At 40.8% G+C, this 20253-nt stretch overlaps 1 protein-coding gene across 4 annotated transcripts in view; it reads left to right on the plus strand.

The window, feature by feature from the left end:
• kif6 (kinesin family member 6) overlaps nucleotides 1–19004 on the plus strand; it is a 283602-nt gene extending 264598 nt beyond the window's left edge. For 2 of the 4 annotated variants that reach the window (XM_073869455.1, XM_055173254.2), the window contains one exon: nucleotides 13397–13893. In XM_073869455.1, coding sequence (XP_073725556.1) covers nucleotides 13397–13455 — 59 coding nt within the window. In that variant the 3' untranslated portion in view covers nucleotides 13456–13893. Of the gene's footprint in view, nucleotides 1–13396; nucleotides 13894–18765 lie in introns of those variants that run through there. The other 2 variants (XR_012370505.1, XM_073869458.1) reach the window with 2 other exon arrangements.
• The last annotated feature ends 1249 nt before the right edge of the window (nucleotides 19005–20253 follow it).

Here is a 20253-nt window from a genome sequence, read left to right on the forward strand (position 1 = left end):
GTTGGTAGAATGCCTTCCAGCACCCAATGACACCACCCAGACCACAGCACACACCACTCACCAGTATCTGGATGAACTTCATCTGGGAACGACCTTCGCTTTTCGAATGACCAAGATCTGGTACTGCAGTTTCGCCTAGCCAATTCAGACAGCTCACCGTCAGCTGTCAAAGAAATTTCTGCCACACTGGACAGGACCTCATGAGATTGTGGACAAACTCTCCCCCATTGCATACCAGATCAAGATGGGCAGGAGTCAGAAGGAACCAATTTTCAGATGGGTCCACCAGAACCAAGTCAAGAGACACTCAACATTGTGGCATGACAGTAAAGGGGGGATGAGCACTAACCAGGCCAAACTCCCTCCACACTGCCTCATCACTAGAACTCTGCCACCTAAGGAACAGCCGCTAATGAAAAGAAAGAGAACTGTCCTGACCAAACAAGGACCTGTAGCGCTCACCTATTGTTCCTTCTCCCTCTCCCTCTCTGTCACCAGGATGCTGCTGTGGATCACTGTTCTGTACATCAGCCTACAGGGGGGATGGTCGCAACCTGAAATCATGTCGCCGGGTCCCGCCTCAGGCATCGTCCTTAAAGAGCAACCTGGACTCCTGATCACGAACTGCAAAACACATAGCCAAAAAGTCTATGTCTGACTCAACCCCGTGATGTCTACAGAGCACACTACACAGCATCAGTACCAGAAACCAGTTGGGCAGGAGAACGATGGGCGCAGAACGCTATGATCAACGCAGAGGCCGACATCAAACACATGCTGTACCAACTTCAGAAGATGACTGTCACACAGGCAGATCTTGGCGGACAAACCAAGCGTCCCAAGCGGTTCCTGGGAGCCCTACTCGGAGCCGCCGCAGCAGTCGGAACTTTGTTCAACATTGGAGTTACCAGTGTCAATGCAGTCAGCCTAGCCACGGTGAGACGACATGTGAATGAGATTCAGGAGGAAATACCTCAACTGAGAGAACAACTAACAGCTCAGAGCAAATCACCACAAACCATGGGCAAATCCTTAAAAGATACTGTCGTAATTCTCAACACACACAGTGTCGCACTGAAACAAACAGTGAACTCTTTGAAACAGATTTTCTCAGTACTGCAGGTGGATGGGTAGAATGGGTAGAATTCCACCTTACCTGGTACCCCTAAGCCTGGTACAGACCATTTTATCCTCTGCCACTGCAGGCCCAACAAACACCCTGCAGGCGCATCTGGCCTACTCCCTAGGTAGCGCAATTCCATTAAAGGGAAACTTCACCCATTTGCATTAAGCTTTGTACCGTTAGAACCCCAGTCATGTTTTTGAATGGTCGTGCATCATTCCCTCAATTTCCCCTGAGAGAGGAGCAATACTGATTTCAGTGAGGCACTTCCTTTTTTCAATGATGTAAAAATCATCATTTTGCGTCATTGAAAGAAGGAAATCCTGTATGTGAAAGACTACAGACACTCATTCCTCATTTTTCCAAGGTGGGGGCTATGGGTGGGACCCACTCAGACTTCAGACCAATTACAGATCAGTGGGTGGGACTTATGAAAATATACGAACACAGACGGAAAAAAACGATCAGCCGCCATCTTTATGCTAAGCTAAGCTAAACAGAAGTTGTGGAGCGAGTCAGACTTCATGTTACAATAACAGTGGAAGTTAATCAATATGATATAGAAGAGGGTGATTTTGCAAGCGTGATGCTCTAATCTGCTGTTCATTGCACCTTTATGAGCCACAATACAGCAAAGAGCTGAGGCAGATCAGAAGCCTGAGGAGAAGCCGGAGCCTGGGCGTCGGCTGGGTAGAGGAGCCCGTGGAAGACACAGCAAGCATCGGCCTCTGCTGCGTAGAGAAGCTTGCCTGTTCTCTCGCTGTGTGCCCTCTTTATAACATTTCTGCATCAGATAAGGATATGGACGTTCGTTTGGTAAAGGTTTTCAGGCAAGAGAGCAACTTTGCGCGCGTTTGGACATTTTTATTTCACAGACGCGTTTCGGCTTCCGTGCAAACGTGCTGGGGATTATATGAGCTTGGACAGACTCGCGCTGTGCGCTTTCGGTGTAAGATTTCTGGATCAGATAAGGATATGAACGTTTGTTTTGTTAATGTTTCTGGGCGCGTGCTTATTTAAAAGACGTGTTTCGGCTTACGAGCACAAGCTCCAAGAGCTGAGGCAGCGCGTCTGTGGAGATATTGTGCAGGGGACGCGTTTGTGTGGAGGATGCAAGGATAAACGGACGTCTAACTAAAGTAAGTGTTTCTATTTTCTTTGTTATACTAAGGTGGCATTTATATACACAATAGCATATCTGAGCGGGGTTTTATATGTCTATATTGTGAGAGCAGTGAGGCCGATATAACACAGATGTAATTACAGTAAACACGAGACAAAAAGAAAATTGGTAAAACTAAATAAACATTTAAAATGCATACTCTTTTTAACTACTTGAAAAGACATTTGTACTGCGGATCTGAAACCGCACGTTACTGTTTGAATAAGACTTTGCTACACACCAGACCAGAGTGTTATTGTGTGTAACACAATGTAACATCACGTTTAAAAGTAAGTCATGATTGGTGTCTGTCAGACACAGTGGTGGCTATTTTCTTTGTTTTACTAACGTGGCATTTATGTACACAATAGCATATCTGAGCCGTGTTCCGATTAATGGGAGTGGCTTGCAGAGCTGTGCATTGTGGTGCATAGTGGGAGTTGTAGTTTTTCATACAAATGTGCTCTAAAGTCACATTTTGTCTTTTCTCGGTCAAATAGGCACAAAATTCTACATTTATGTTACATTTTGACTACAAATATGACTCACTTTCCATAAAGATTAATGTTCCTATCGGTGAAATGGCCTTTTAAGCATAGCCCCTGAACAAGGCGAACTTGCTTTTCTGATTAACCTGCCAATCATCGAGTCACACAACATCTACAGACTCAAAGACATTGTCAATGTTGGCTTCTGGCAGGGAAACACCCACATCAGAATACGCACCCCCACTGTTGTGGCTTACCATGACAGCAACGAACAGCTGTACCTTGCACCAAACCTGCGCATGTGCAGCCTTACTAAGGACATTCATTATCTCTGCCACAGCAAACCTTTCCTTCGGGACAACACGGACGGCATCTGTGGGCTGCGGCCCATGAAGATTGACTCTCGTTGTCCTGCCTCAGCTAAACCATGAGCCGAGGTCAGTAACACCCAAGCTGAAATCGTAGGTGACCGATGGCTGGTCAACACCCCAGCCAGCACGGCCACTTTGACCTACGACCAACACGACACAGCCACCCGCATCAGTCTACCAAACCAGACGATGTGGATTCAAGTTCCAAAAGATGCGATTCTTCACATCGATGAACTCGCACTCTATCACCTTCCCAGTGAGGAGTACCACACCGAACTGGAAATTTCAACTTTTTTCAGGGACCATAACTTCACTTTAGACCCTGAACTGGAGATGAGGATTGCAGAAGGGGGGACCCAACTAATTGATGTCACGCCCATCGACACTGCCCTCCAGGCACTTGCTCGGATGCCAGCTATGCACAGCTTCCCTGTTGTCCGAGCCTGGACCGCCGCTGACACGGTACTGTGCCTCTCCACAGGAGTAGGATCCACCCTTACCCTTGGCCTCGCTTTCATCCTGTACTGAAGAGTCAGCGGGATGCAGGAGACAGTGAACAATTGCACAGCTGCCCTCGAGCCTTCAAGCGGAACCGTGGGAAGCAAGACACACAAGCCGAGCAAGAGCCCAACCTCATTGAAATCACCCCTCTGCAGGCACACCGAAGCGCTGCAGAAAACTAAGATACACCTGCCATCCAGACCAAATGACCTGTCCAACCATCGCCTATTGAACCATCGCCCACCAAAGTCTCTCAAGACCCTGGTGGCCATGAAGGGGGGATATGTAACAGATGGCTCGTAGTCAGAGACTTTAGATAACCCTTTCTCCTGATAACACAATTACCCAGATCTCTATCACCTATCAAGGTTGTAAAATGGGCAACAATTAAAACAAATGCAGTCTTCAAAGGAGGTTCAAAGGAATTCCACCAGAGAAACCTGAGAGCCGATCGAATGACAATCGCCAGCGACACAGCGGATGGGAGGGGGGGGTTCACGGACTAAATGTCTCTGATGAAACCACATTTAAAGATCACAATGAGCTGTTTAAATGTATATATATTTTATATCCCTTTACTGCATGATCGTGTATATGTGATGTAACTGTATGTTAACACTTTGGTTAGATTTTGTTCACTGTAGCATGGTTCATCTTAGGTATGAACTTATTATTCAACGTGATCTTAAACCCATGTCTTGTCTAGTATCAAATTAATCTACTTTTTATTTCCTAATCATTGCTATGTATCATATTACCATAAGCCGCATCAATTTAATTTAATATTGATTTGAAGAGTTATGGAAGCAAACTTTTATCATTATGCAATTACGCAAATGTGATGTCTGAAAGAACAAAGGCTTGTTTCCCCGCACGATCGAACACTTCGCACATTGGTCATTCACCTAAAATGGGCTGGGCGCGTGAAAGGTCAAAATGGCCTATCGCCCAACCCATCATTGCTCAGTCGCTCAGTTACTCAGGTAACCCGTCAGCGCAGTTTGGAAACTCGCTGAGACTCACCCAGAGTCTCTCGGATTCATCATCTTTTCTCTGAGCCCTGTCTTTTCGGGACAGTCTTCCTGGCTTGCACTTTGCACTTCGAGTTCGGACAATCTATGCGGAACAATCCGCCATACGGAACCACCTAACGGACTTTATCATCTTACGAACACACCTGGATTCTCTCTCTCTCTCCCTGCTCGCACCGCGCGCATCAGAAACTTCGCACCGCATCACAAAGAGCCAAATGCAAGTATAAACTTGTTCTACTCGCTGATGTTTAAGCTGTACCCCTAATAAAAATTAAGGCGCTCCTTAGAGATTTTCCGATGGTTTGTGCAGATGTTAAGCAATAGTGCTATTGCCAATCTTTTACTCTCTCTCTAGCTTTTTCAATCTTTTCTTTCTCATCTATGTTTTATGTTATTGTATGTGTGTATGTTAAGTCAGTCGTTATGTGTACTTCGTTTTATAGTTAATAAACCGGTTTTGCATTTTCACAATTGAATTGTTTCTGTGTTCATTGCTCATGAAATTAAAGTCACTATTTCTGCCTTTTGATCCAGCTACACCCTGCGAGTAGCACTGTATATCAGTGAGAAGGTTAGTTTTTAAGGCCATGAAATTAACATTTCTTAGATGTTAATATACGATTATGGATATATGTCTTCGGTGGACGAACATATTAATTAATTGTTATTATTAATTCTGCTACGCCAGGTAAAATCTGATGAAATTGTATAGTTAATTACAGTTAACTATACAAGTTCCGTAGTGTTTCGGTCGGAGGATCATAGTGTTTCAAATAACGTTATTCCCCTCCTCCCGCTGAATCGCTACAATAGATAAATATAGAACAAAAAGTGCAATACTCAAGTGCCCTGTTGGTGTTCCTGCTGAGTGGAGTCGCACAGGTAGAGTCGTTGGTCTTTACACTCTTCGGTCTTCACACAAGGAGGACTGCTCATAATGCTGCTGCCGCGACCGCCGCCACTGTGAACTAACTGTTTAAATAACTGCTTGAATTGTGTAACTGAATTCAGCAGGACACGCCGACAATATTCTACAATAAACAACTGAAACTATTGCGAAGAAGACGCACAAGAACATGATTTCAGTACATTAGAAAAGGTAAACAAGACACAGTTTCTTAGCAACGAGACCTAAACGAGACTATAAGGAAATACACTTACACGTTTCTGTAGACTCCTTTTGATGAACTGCTTCACCTAGAGACTGAGCTGTTACTGCTGGTTAAATACTCTTTTTGGAGTTGGACATGGCAAACAATATTCAAAAACAAACAACTGAAACTAACGTGAGGACGCACGAGAACAAATGTGATTTCAGCATGTGAGACAAGGTAAAAAACAAGACAGTGCTAAAACTTAACAATACTATAAGCAAATACCCTTACACATTTTTGTAGACTCCTGTTGATAAACTGCTTAACCTGGAGACTCTTTACGACACCTATTGAAGCTTGAAAGGAAGGTGATAAGGTGTGAAACGTTACAGCTGGCCCTAACAGATACTTGAGACATGTGGTTGACTTAGAGAAACGTCTTTGATGAAACCACATCAAAGACTGTCATTTTCTGTAAATACATGTATGCATGTTTGCTGAATGTTAGCTCCTGTGCCTTTTGAAATATTCTCAAGAATAATTGGTTTCCATAAGTATTCTAGATTACCTATGACAAGTAGAGATGTTAAGTTTGATTTAGAATGTGCTGTTATTCATACATGGAGTTTAATCATAACCTCATTTACCTCAAACCTATCGTGTTCAGTATGTATGTGATTCTCTTTCATTTCCCTATTACCTTGCTTACGTTCTATATCTTGGATTAAAATATTACAGACACACAATGTACTCATTAACGTCCAAGAGATGTGACCAACATCAAGGAGACTGCAACCCACACACAAGACATTGGTCAGGCTTGACCTCATAGGGCGTGACCTTTCAGAAGGTTTCAAAAAGGGTTAACCTTGGACATCTCTTTCTCTTTTTCCTGTCGTCTCTTCCTAACTCTTGTCGTTACCACAAGTGAGCTATTCGGCTCTTCCAGGAACCCCCCCAACAACAGGCCTCCAACCAGGCCTCTCCTTTGTTTGTTCTTTGCATGGCAAAGATAGATTTACTAACTTTGTGGATCTTCAGGGCATCAGAAAACTACCAACTCATTTCTGAACAACTCTCCAAATGGACCTGGACTCTTGGTTTGCACAAAGACAAAGCAAGTATTATATTTCCCTACTACTTAGCCTCGCAAAAGCAACTTTAAGGCGTGCCCTTAGTTGATGGAGTGACTTGGTGTTTCATTCAGATGTAACTGCCTCACTCTCACTCACTCACTCACTCTTCATGATTAAATGTTTGTTTTGTCTACTGTTAGTTGTATTTTATATAATCCTAGTAGAGTAGTCAATAAATATACATATACATTCATCCATGAATGATTCTGAGTTCCATTTCAGTCGGTGACTACGACGTCATGTTGTGACAGACGAATTGGGAATGCTCTTTGCGGGACCAATCTACTTTGAGAAATTACTAAAACACTAATGAACTTGGCATGCAGGTATTTGCATCTGTTTGTATGCCCTCAGCACCCTCACCCCCATCCACAGCCAGCAGAGGTGCCAATGGAGACAGTGGACTTGTGTTCTACAATGCCCTCAGCATTTGATGGTCTTAAGACTCCATGTCTGACACTGCATCAGAGGGGGGCCATCAATTTCTGACGCCGGCGCAGCTTCACTCTCACATTCGGGCTAGTTAGCACTGTCCGTAGTTGACTCAAAGATGGCGGCCATGCTCTCTTGGGGGGCGGTAGGGCTTGAGTGGACTAAACCTCCACCACTCTAACCGTCCCGCCTTGACGACGAGATTCCCGAGCAACTCGACCCTCACCTCCCGTTTCTTCCCTGAGGTGCATGACGAGCTAACCCAGTCATTGAGAACCCCATTGTCTTATTGCGACTGACCCTTTCAGCCATCACTCTTTACCTCTCTCGATCATGGTGCGAAAGGGTTTGGCAAGTCCTAACAGTGGAGTGGTCGATTGTACACAGCTGTGTCCAGCTACCCTGGCCACCTGGATGGATAGCCCTTCCCTTGGGGGCTCGTAAGCAGTCGTCCGCACTAACAAACGACTGCATATTGGGGAGGCGCCCTCTGCACTTCATGCCATGGCGTTGCTGCAGGTACATCAGGCTAAGGCTCTGATGGATCTGCACGAGGGAGGTCACAGCTCAGCTGTCTTTTCAGACCTTTGTGCGGCTACTGATCTGATGCTCCATGCGACCAAGGTCACGGTGCAGGCTGTTGGTTGTGTGATGTCCACACTAGTGGTCCAGGAATCTGTGGATGTGTCTTGAGGTCTATCAGTATCGTCTCCTGAATCCTCCGATCAAACCGGCCTTTTGGGCGACGCAGTCCCGACGACCCTGCCACCTATCAGCGGAGCCAGGTGAGTGTTGCACCACACAACGCCTTTATTTGTGTAGCCACAGAGCGCACACCGGCGATCACCTTTGCTCCACTTGGCTGCCCCACCGCGGGTACATTGGTAGTGCTGTTAATTCCCCTTGCTTGGTCCCTAGGTTCCCGGCAACAGCTTCCCAGCTCGTCACATTGGCTTTTACGCATGATCCGCCTCGGCTACTCACTTCAATTCGCCTTATTCACGAGCTCGAAGAAAGGATGTATCAGTCATACAACATTGCGACTGTTGTGTATATCAATCGTCAAGGGGGTTACGCTTTCATCACCTGTCGCATCTTGCCTGTCATCTCCTCCTCTGGAGTCAGAAGAATCTGAGGTCTCTTCGTGCAATTCACATTCCAGGATCGCCCAATGTAGTCAATAGTGTCTATCTGCAGACTGCAAGAGAGAGGTGTAACACAAAGGGGCGTAACTTATAGCAGGGGGCGTAACTTAAAGTTGTACAAATCACACAGAACCACGAGAGATGTCAAGACGACTTGCGCTAAACTCACACAGCACATCCGATAGCTAGTTTAGTAGTTAGAAGATTGTTTATAGCTTTATTTTAACTTTAGCGAAATGACAAAAAACGTCAATCCCGTAAATGTTTTAAATTGAGGGCACAGAGAAAGCTTCATTAGAAGCTCGGATGGTCTTATATTGTCCCATCCATCGTCATTGTTAACGTGGGTATATGGACATATACGGCATATATGGACATATTTACCAACCGGAAATTATTAAAGTACTGAGGCATACCAAGATTTAAATAGTGGGCCGTGAACTGTTACACAGTGAGGGTGATTTCGTCTTTTTAAAAGTAAATGTGCACCTCAGCCAGTTTAATATTTCACCATTTAATTTTCATATGTATTAAACCAAGATGAATTTAATTTGCAAACTTGCAAAGACTTAATTCTTTTTAAGTTTCAAGGGGAATCTACAGAGCTCACGTGGTTTTATAAGAAATTGTTGACAGATAACATCTGGTGACATTGTAAAGGTTTATAAAAATAACTATTCACAACAGGTAACATCTGGTCATATTGTAAAGGTTTATGAAAATAACTATTCACAAAAGGTAACATCTGGTCACATTGTAAAGGTTTATAAAAATATCATTTCAGCAAGATTACCCTGCAATAAATTAAGACACAGGTTTATCAGAATCATCAGGAGCTGATCCCAAGATCCCATTTCTCGGGAAGAGGGTGTTTGTCAGTCGGCATCCAGTCCATTAAAATTGGTACGAACAAACATAAAGGCGCTTGGGTGAGCATCTTAACTTCTTCCACCCTGAAGCTATTTTGGGGATTTTCGCCTGGATTTGGCCTACCCAATTTCAAAAAGCTTCCCATACCCACATGCAGAGGTTTACATACAAAAGTTTGGTATCATTTTACAGGAAACCCTTTGAAATTACATAAAACACTGTTGAAAGTGCTAAACATGGTTGTATGTGATGTCAGTCCTCTAATAAACACAAAAATAAATAGGCGCTTTTTGATGTTTTGTTTTCTAAAGTTTTTATTTGAAAGTGTATAACTCTGGCCCTGGGTGCCTCAGCTACCTGCAGACAGTTTTGTTTGATTCCAGCAATTGTCAGCTTACAGAGGAAAAATATTTTTTTCTCTATTTTAATCTATGCTAAAGTTATTTTACTCCAACTGATGGGAGGAATAATACCCTTTTTGTATACAATTTCTGCCTAAAAACATTTGAAGTGTCCCCATAAGCACATACAGTGGAATAAATGCAATATCTTTATATAATTTTAAAGAAAACCCTTTGAAGTTACATAAAAAGCTGCTGTTTGTGACAAATATTGTTATTTATGTTGTTTTTCATATGATGAAACACCAAATTTTCTTTTTTTATGTTGTAAATACTGTCTTTGATAGTGTATAACTCTGGTTCTGTGTGCTCTAGCAGACTGCAGACAGTTCTGGTTGTTAGCAGCTGCAGACAGTAAACACCCAAAAAAGAATGATCTCTTTAGCATGTCGCATTCAAAAGTTATTCTCATTTTACTGAAGGGTGTAAAAATAAATTTTTCATATAAATATTAATTTTTTGTTTTGCACATATAATAAATAGCAAGGGATTATATATGCACACAACCAAAGAAAATGCTGTGAATGGACTAATTTCTTAGAGTAGGACCTAAGATAAAAGATGGTGTAGCATTTGTGGCTATCTGTGCTATCTGAGGCAGCTCATGCTCAAGTTTCACATGAATTTACAAAATACCATTTTATACCTTATTATTCATTCAATAGATCAAAAATAACACTGTAGTCTTATTCCTGAGAATGAGAGCTTTCATTTGATATAAGACTTGACCATATTTGTCATACTTGAAAAATATGAAATATGTGAATTAACTCTTTCCCCGCCAGCATTTTTCATGATTTTCACAAAAATGTAATGCCTTCCAGAAAATGCTCCCTTTTAAATATATAAACATACAATATATGAAATAAAAGAACAGACCCTCTGCTTTCAAACAAAAAAATCAGTTTCATCCTACCTTCATGTGTTCTGTTTTTTATCGCCTCTCAAATATGTGTAAGTTTAATCAAAAACACAAAATTTTGAGCAAAAAGCTGAGATAATTCCATTTTTGTGAAGGACTTTTGATAGAGATCAGATGCAGAGCGATTTTTAAAACATACACGGACATACAGCTGTTTGCCCTAGGGCAATACTTCCGTTTTCTATAAGTTGCCACCTGGTGGATAATAGCGGTATTGCAGATTGACGAGAAAAGTTGTCAATGGCAGGGAAAGAGTTAAATGAAATAAAAAATATGGGGGGGGTGATATTGTAAATTAAGTGTAAATAACTTTCTTACAGTAAAAGATATGTCAAAGTGATGCATATCTGCAGAAAGTAGAGACTCTAAGCTTTCAAACAGTATCTCATATGTGTTACTGGGGTCCATGACGGACCTTTAAAGATTAAAAGAATATTTTATATTAAGTCAAAATACAAAATTTTGGACCCGGGACAGGGTCCTCAGGATTTAAGAGCCATCAGCCACCTTATCTCTATCTCTAAATATACACCCCTCTCTTGCAGTCCGCAGACAGACCCATCTCAATGTAGTGGCCAATGCACTTTTATGAGCAGTGCGCCCCAGCAAATGTCGACTCAACCCCCAGTTGGTTCAGCTGATTTGGAGTCATTTCGGCAGGGCTTAGATCAATCTGTTTGCCTCAGCAGAGACAACCGACGGTTCACTCGGCGTGGATGCACTGGCACGCAGCAGGCCACGGGGTCTGCGCAAATATACATTTTTTCCCAATGAGCCTTCTCACACAGACACACTGCAAAGTCAGGAAGGACAGGAAGCGCATTTTACTGGTTGCTCCTTATTAGACCACCAAGAACTGGTTCCCGGAACTCATGATCCTGGCGAAGGACCTTCTTTCTCAAGGAGGGGACACATTATGGCACCCGCATCCCGACCTGTGGAACCTCCATGTGTAGTCTCTGGATGGGGCGTGGAGGTTCTTGGTGATTTACTGCAAGCAGTATCTAACACTATTGCTGTATTGCAAGCACTGTCTACGAAAACATAGCACTGTCTACGCTTATATGCTAAAGTGGAACCTGTTCGTCATTTCGTGTTCTTCTTAATGAGAAAACCCCAGAGTGTTGTGCTTTTTGTATCTCCACCATTAAAGTAGATATTGCTGCAATATCCGCTCACCATACCCCGATAAACGGTAGGTCAACCTGGTTTTTAAGGGGTGCGCAACGGTTAAATCCCTCACGGCCCCCCTCTATTCCTCCTTGGGATCTGTCAATGGTGCCGATAGCCCTTCAGGACATTCCCCATTTGAGCCTCTGCAGTCTGCCAGTCCTTAGTCACCAAAACGTTTTGGTCATCTATTAGAACAATTTCAGCAGTTTGACTAAAGATTGGTATATCCTTTTCAATTTTAGTGCAAACCAGTAGGTTTCATAATGTCTTATCCATGAAGTTACTGTGATGAAACTAATTCAAAAGTTCAGCTTGTCGGTACTTAACTCTAGGGGTTTTACAAACTGTAACAACATCTATCTTGTAGACTGTTGTCTGGATGAATGTTTACATTGCATTTAAGCAGTGGGTATATGACACACTAAAGACAAAGTAGGCTTTAAAAAGTTCATCAAAAGCAGTAATCCAAAACAATCAAAATCAGCAGTCCAAAACAATGTAAAATTCATGGATGACATTTTTCGCTGAGCCAACCACAAGGAGATGTGGTTGAAGGCCTTTAGTCATCTCAATGTGTTCAGTTAGACTATAAGAAAAAAAATAAGAAAAAAAGAAAAAATCACTGGGTAAAGCATGTAATCCAACACATCATCCAAAACAGTTCACAAATGTGTCCAACCCAACCTTGTGGAGCTGCACAATATAGTCCACTGCCTCTTTGATACTTATCCTGGTGGATTTGTTCCTACCACCAGCTGAAGGAGGCAGAAGGCAGGCCAGGAGTAAAACAGAAGACATGTCACTGTCCCATCCTGCAAATAAAGGGATTAACAGGAATTAGCAGAATGTAAGTAGCAGACGAAGTATTGAAATCATCTTTAAGTGTTTTTGCCTCTGCTACAATATGTTGTACTTACAGACAAATGTGTGGTACTTACTTTTGAGTATATACATGGTAATTTAATGGTATTATTACTGTACTTATCTAGAGTTACATAATAACTACCAAGTATGTACCACTGATAAGTACTGGGACATACTAGTGAAGTTACTGTGGATGTTGTTACAAGTCCTGTCTGTGTCTGCCCTGTTTTAGTCTTCCTGCTTTCCCTCTTTTTGATAAATGGTTGGTTCATGTCTTCGATTTTTTGTTTACTTTTCTTGGATTATTTCCCTGTTTTGTTTAAATGTTTTATGTTTGTAAATAAATGCTGCACTTGGATCCTCTGCCTGCCTACACTCACCGTAACAGAACAACTGACCATTATGGATCCAGCAGTTGCCCTAGCCAAGGTAATCGGTCCCTCAAGGACCACCTTCAAACATTATGGGACATTGCCAACACCACCAACCTTCCCAATTTTATGCTTATTGACTTTTTCTGTCATGGATTAAATTATGCAACCAGTATACCATCCGGGTGATATAGCATTAAGAGGCAGATCAATGAGGTTACCTTTCCGTCGTTCAGCTTCTGGCACGGTACCATATTCACGCCTCCTTCCACATATCACTACTCAAACCTGTGTCTGCTTCCCCCACAGAACCAGACGAACCACCACCTCCTCCAGATGTCATCAAGGCAAAATCAATCCAATCTTGAACTCCCAACAGCAGAGTCTGGAGTACCTGGTGGATTGGGAAGGGTATGGCCCAGAGGAAAGGTCCTGGGTCAACCAAAACAACATTTTGGATCCCGTTCCCCTAGAAGATTTTATCACCCTAACAGACCTGCCCCCAGAGGCCATGGTCGACCCTGCCACTGTAGTAGGGCATAACTCACGGTCTGGTCTCAACTTCCCCATGTCACCGAACCTTCGATGTTGTATTACTTACCTGTTGTCCTCTTGTTTACACAGTTTTACACGGTTGTTCTCCTCCACAGCTCTTCGTCATCACTGGATCTACTGGAATACAAAAGACTGGTTATATACTCTGTTGCTAACCTGGACATTTCCTATATTGTAGCCAACTTACCCTGGACATTACCAACACTGCTTAACCTTGCCTGTTTATCCATAAACCTGTTATATTCATATCACTTACCTGTGTGTTTCTGGTCTGTTCGCTGACATCTTAACTGATTTTTCAAATTTAAAGAAAAGATTTTTGTGAATAAGAATTGCTACCCCCTACTGTTAGACTTGATGTTACTGTTTCATAAGATGAAAAAGGCTTGGCCAACACTTCTATGCAATTTTATGTTCTCTTTTACTCTTGCAAAAATGTAATATGACATTTCTCTTTGTAAAAAAAACAAGATGGTTTATACCTTTTACATTTAGGCGAATACATTTAAGATAACTCATAATCAGATATACTAATATATTGAATAATTTAATAATAAAGAAATCAAAGTGTGAATGGGTTCGGGGTTATTATGGCCTCCGATGCATTTTACAATTTGCATGGAGCCGCTATGACAGGAGCAGTCAGTGGCGTTTATTACACGCAGATTCTTTCTTGCTTAAACATTTATTAACCTTTTGTTACTTTACTGCACCAGTGAAGCACCTGTGTAGAACCATATAGGGGCCATATAGAACCACTATAGCACCAAATATGGTTCTACATAGCACTATATGGTTCTACACAGGTGCTTCACTGGTGCTTCACCGGTGCTATATGTGACCCGCTCTGGCGAAATGAGTCGGAAGTCGCAACGTTCCATTTTAAGATATGAGCCGATAATGTGGAAAAACAATGAAATTATCAAAAAAATATTTTTAGCTAATATCAAAGAACAGACATTAAAAAATAATCTCCCAAAGTTTCGTAGTCCAAATAATTGAGTAAAGGTGTTTAAATGACTATTAAAGTTGAAACAGTTTTACTAAATTCGCTGGAAATGAACATTGCTTCTCTCAAATCCTCTCGTCACCTCCGAGCATTTCGGGGGGTCCCCTGAAACGTTACTCTCTCCCCAAATATGGTGTTACACGTTGTTTTAGAGCCAATCAGAAATCTTCATAAAGGCTGATCATTTGTCAATGGGAAACCCCGGGGCACGCGATTGGTCCAGCCATCCTCCTGTCATACTCACAGCACTCTCCTCTCCTATTTAACTCCTTTTTGAATTGTTTACACTGTTATTGTCAACTAACCTACACAAAGATATGATAACATAGGCAAGCATTATTGTTTTCTTTTTGCTTGTCTCTCTGCCTCTCAATTTCTCTCACACGCGAACGCGCACACACACACACACGCACATTGTTTTGTGGGGACATTCCATAGACGTAATGTTCTATTTTAACCTGCGATCAATTGCTAAAGTAAAGCATTTTTTACCCGGTAGGACCTAGAAATTGTAGTTCACTCTTTTATGGCATCTAAGCTTGACTACTGTAATTCGCTATATATCGGTCTACCCCACACTCTGCTTGGCCGCTTACAGTTAGTGCAGAATGCAGCGGCAAGGCTTTTAACGGGGGTGAGAAAGAGAGACCATATTAGTCCTGTACTTCAATATCTACATTGGCTTCCGGTCAAATTTAGGATTGATTTTAAAATTCTCTTGTTTGTTTACAAGGCATTGTCAGGGCTTGCCCCCCGGTATATTAGTGACCTTATAGTTCCCTACTCTCCTTTTAGAACTCTCAGGTCTTCTGATCAACTACTTTTAAAGGTACCTCGTTGTAATTTTAAAACAAAAGGAGATCGTGCTTTTTCCGTGGTAGGTCCAAAACTCTGGAATAGTCTCCCATTCCATGTGAGGTCAGCTCCATCAGTTACAACTTTTAAGTCTTATTTAAAAACTCATTTATAAATGAAAGTTGCTTGCTTGCTTGCTTGCTATTCCCTCCCCCTAACTCAAACCCCAACCATCACAGAAACCTTTCTGTTACTTCACATTTTCAATAAACATCATTCTGTTTGATTTATAAGCTAGTTTCCTGGTTTACTGTAATGGCATTTATATTAATGTCTTTGGTCAAATTAAGCTGTAAAATAAATAGTTTATCCCTTTAAAAATGCAATGGATTTTGAAAGATATCTACAAAAAACGGGCAAAAAACTTTAAAGGCGTTTTTCTCAGGTTTTCAGTTGGAAAAAGATGACAGACAACCTTAATTCAATTTGACTAGGATATCATTTGAAAGCTTATGGTCTCCTCTTTTCATTGATACCAAAATCTCAATTTTGAAATTTGGGTCACTGTGACTCATTTTGTTGGATCAGGTCACATATGGCACTAAAAACGGTTCTTCTATGATTACGAGCAAAGAACCACTTTTGGTGCTATATAGCACCGTTTGTTTTTAGAGTGTATTCACAGCCCAAATACCAATAACTAAGCAACAAAATCATTTAACCCGCAGAAAAAAACAACTGTTGGAAACAGTTTAAACCAGGGGTCTTCAACGTTTTACGGGGTGGGGACCCCTTAGATAAGAGAGGCATGGAGCAGGGACCCCCTGATACTAAATGTGTAAAACAGACACATTTGGGGCAACTTTTTGAGAGGCGGAATTTAACCCGACTATGAATCTTGCACAAAGCACCATCACAGCGTGCGTTTCATTAATTTTTATATGAGAGCGATAGTTTTGTCACAGTTTAAAAATGTTTGTGATTAAACATCATTTGACGGACCCCCAGCAATTCCAGGGGGTCCGGGGACCCCCGGTTGAAGACCCATGGTTTAAACAGTATCCCAAATCTAAACTTGAAAAAAAGCAGAGGACTTTGCAACGCTACGCTGCGGACAGCATCTCTCGTCAAGGTCACGCTTTATTTCTGGATAAAAGTCAAAACTAAGTTGGAGAAAGTTGTTCTTAAGAAGTTTTCAGATAAAGGTAATGAAAACACACTTTTCAAAAGGCACAGCGCTATTTTACTACTTTAAGTAGCCTAATGTTTTAAAAGTACACATAGACGCTGCAGAATTTAGTACAGCATGTACTGCGCGTGACTCCATTAACCTTACCTTAATAATACCCCTTCAATAAGATTCAAATGTGCATCTGATCATCCTCAATCGTATTGATTAAGGTGTTTACATGAAGACTTCAATACACTGTGCAACTGGTTGCATGTAAACGTACCTACAGAGAGCAGAGAACACGTGATACAATGCAGAGGATTGTTTTAACAGTTTGTTTGGAATACCAGAGGAACATATTATTTAAAGATATTGTTTGCCAAGCCATTTTATTATTTATTTGCTGAAGTAAATAAAATAGGAGTCACTATGAGTCACACAATACCAAATATTTAAAAATTTCTTGTAATCCTTCATTTTTTGTTACCCACTCCTTTTCAGTGTACTATGGCTTCTTTAGCTGAGATTTCACACCCTGAATTTTCTGCTGCGATGTCCATGGTGCTGAACTCAATATCAGCTCTGTGTATTTTTATGACCCTGAAATAATTTGCGTTGCTCTTAGTAGATTGTATTGGTCATTATGGAAATCAGCTGTTGCACTTGTTTTTTATATTAATTTGCGCTTTTTAGTAAATAACCTCCAGATATTACCACTCCTATCGATGTTTTTTTTTGGAATTGCTCTCTCATGCTAACTCGCTCCATTTAGTAAATCTGGCCCCAAGTGTTCTAGGCGCCGTCAATTTTATTAGCGGCATGTTAGTTTCAATTCACAGCTTCTTAGGCAGCCAAGTCTACCATCTTTTTTCCCCTTTTTTATTTAAGCCATTATGCAAACATTGTAAACAATACTTAAACAACCCATATAAATACACAAATTACTTACCAGCATATTCTGTGTCTGTACTCTGGCAACTACGTCAGCAGGTCACATAAGCAGCATGTGCCGTAGTCTGTTTGTAAACATGCACTGAAGGACCAAGGAGGAGAACAAATTGTTGAATAAAACCATTTGTTTTGTTTTCTTTGCATGCAAAAGTGTTCTCGTCGCTTCATAATATTATTATTGAACTACTGGTGGATCATGGACCTTTTTGGTGATGTCTTTTATAGCCTAAGACCTTTGTTTACCTTGTTGTGTCACGGCCCGGAGTGCTGCTGGCGCAAGTAGTGAAATGAAGTTTAAATTCTATATACTCTAAATGAGCTAAGTGGAATGAATTTCATGGAAATCAAGGCTGTTGCTAAAATGCAGAAGATAGTTTAATTTATAAGGGCATTCCTCTCGTAGAATAAATTTCACTGATGGTGCTCTGACAAGTAAACAGACATATGTGCTTAATTAGAGAAAAAGTGAGTGGGACATATACTGGTTCCAACGCCAATGTGCTCCAACGCCAACACACTGCAGTATGGAAATGTGTGAAGTGTAAATTGTGTAAAATACCCTATAATTGTTGTACACCAGGGGCTGGTTGCACCAGTTGGATTCTAAAAAAGTTCTGTGTTAAGCCCTACGTTTAGCTTTGGCTACGTCTGGCTTTGTGAAAAATATTTACGCCTGTTGCACCATCAGAAACTACAACCAGGCACAGCTATGCTCAGTGTAGACGATGTGCTTCCCCGCATATGCGTTTAACTGCAGTGATAGCACGGCATTTGCGTTACTATGGTTACAAACTCCTTTCACACATTTGCAAGCGTGCTTTCCCTTAGGATGCGTGCATCATGTGCAAACCCATCAAACACAACCTACATTAACTAAACGAACGCTTTTGCTGTTTGCAATAAAAGCTGTTAATAAGTTCTCTTTCTTCTAAACATCTAAGTATTAGAATTTATAAGTGAGGTGTCTCACTCTGTCATGCATGAACATGCCCTTGCCTAGAAGTAAGATTTAGTCTCAGACTAAATGGTGCAAGAGGGGTAAATTCTACGTAAGACGTAAAGCTGCTTTTGATGTCCAAACTAGTCTTACGACCGGGTGTACGCCCAGCTGGTGCAACCGGCCCCTGATTTATGATTGTTTTATTTATCTCATTCAGGTAATTGTTGATTTTTGTACCTCCTTTTTGTGTTTTTCAGGAATGGAGAAATAAGCATGCTTACAACACTGGGAGGAGGAACAAACATTAACACACACATGTCTACATAATGTTTGTCCAAATTTATGTGACATATAAATACAGAATATTAAAAGGTTACTAGCTCAGTGGAAGCTATAAAACTGTATTGATTGTTATTGATTTAAACATAATGGAAATGAGGAACCGAATTGTATGGTAATGCATCTGCATTGCAACTACACGGTGAAGCACTCCTGTCACCTAAGCAAATGTTTTTACAAGATAAAGTGTTAACTAGGGCTGCCCTCGACCAAAGATTTTCCTAAATATACAAAAATCCAAGGCACTCGAGTGAGAAAAATATTAAAAGGCCTTTAATATACTGGGCTACATACAAAATTAAAAGGTAGATCTACGCGTTTCGGCTTACGCCTTCATCAGGATACACAGGATACATACTTGTGTATCCTGATGAAGGCGTAAGCCGAAACGCGTAGATCTACCGTTTAATTTTGTATGTAGCCCAGTATATTAAAGGCTTTTTAATATTTTTCTCACTCGAGTGCCTTGGATTTTTGTATATTTAGTATATTATTGCCTCTTAACGTCCAAAGAGCACCAGTGTTTGTTACAAAGAAGACCAGTGTAGCACGCTCTGCTATTTCTCATACAAAGATTTTCCTAGTTGACTGGTAGGTCGTTCATTTTCGCTATTATTCGACTATTGCACGTTTATGATATTAATCTATTATTTAAATATATATACAGTGAAGGGGGCATCTTATAATGGTTTAGTTTCAGGGATAAAAAAGAATGATACATGTACTAACATTATTTTATGTAACAGAGACATACTGAACCATAATAATAAGCCTTTGAAATATAAATTAAGCGCTCAGGCGATTTAAATAATTTATAAATGCAAAGTATTACATTATACAATGTACAGTTTACACTCTTAAAACAAATGTGTTAAAAACAACACAACATGTGTTATTTTTTACACATGTTCTGAGTGTGCGCAGGGACAACACATGTTGAGTTAAATTTAACACAGAATATGTGTTATAAAATGCAACACAAAAATGTGTTGCTTCAGTAAACACATTTATGTGTAACTTTCTATTAATCTAACACAACTGTGTGTTACCGAGTAATTGTTTAGTTTTAATATTAAAGAGAAAAAAAACACATGATTTGTAAACTTTAAATTATGAAATCAAGCAGACAACTATTGAATATTGTTCACAAACTATTTATTCGTAAAATAACAAATATTTGACAATTAATGCTTGCATGAAAATATGCTAGTACTTTATGTTGCTAGGTGTATGCTAATTTAAATAAATGTAAGTGCAAGTATAATTACTTCAAACATACATTACATTGATACGTTTTAAAACACTATTAATAATTCATTATAAAATAATTCATTGAATTTAAAAGCAACTGTGTTAAACATGTTGAATAGAACAATGTCTGAAATCGTTTCCAACATGCAAGTTAT

This window comes from Misgurnus anguillicaudatus, chromosome 7 (assembly GCF_027580225.2).
Source record: "Misgurnus anguillicaudatus chromosome 7, ASM2758022v2, whole genome shotgun sequence".
Classification (NCBI taxonomy): domain Eukaryota; kingdom Metazoa; phylum Chordata; class Actinopteri; order Cypriniformes; family Cobitidae; genus Misgurnus; species Misgurnus anguillicaudatus.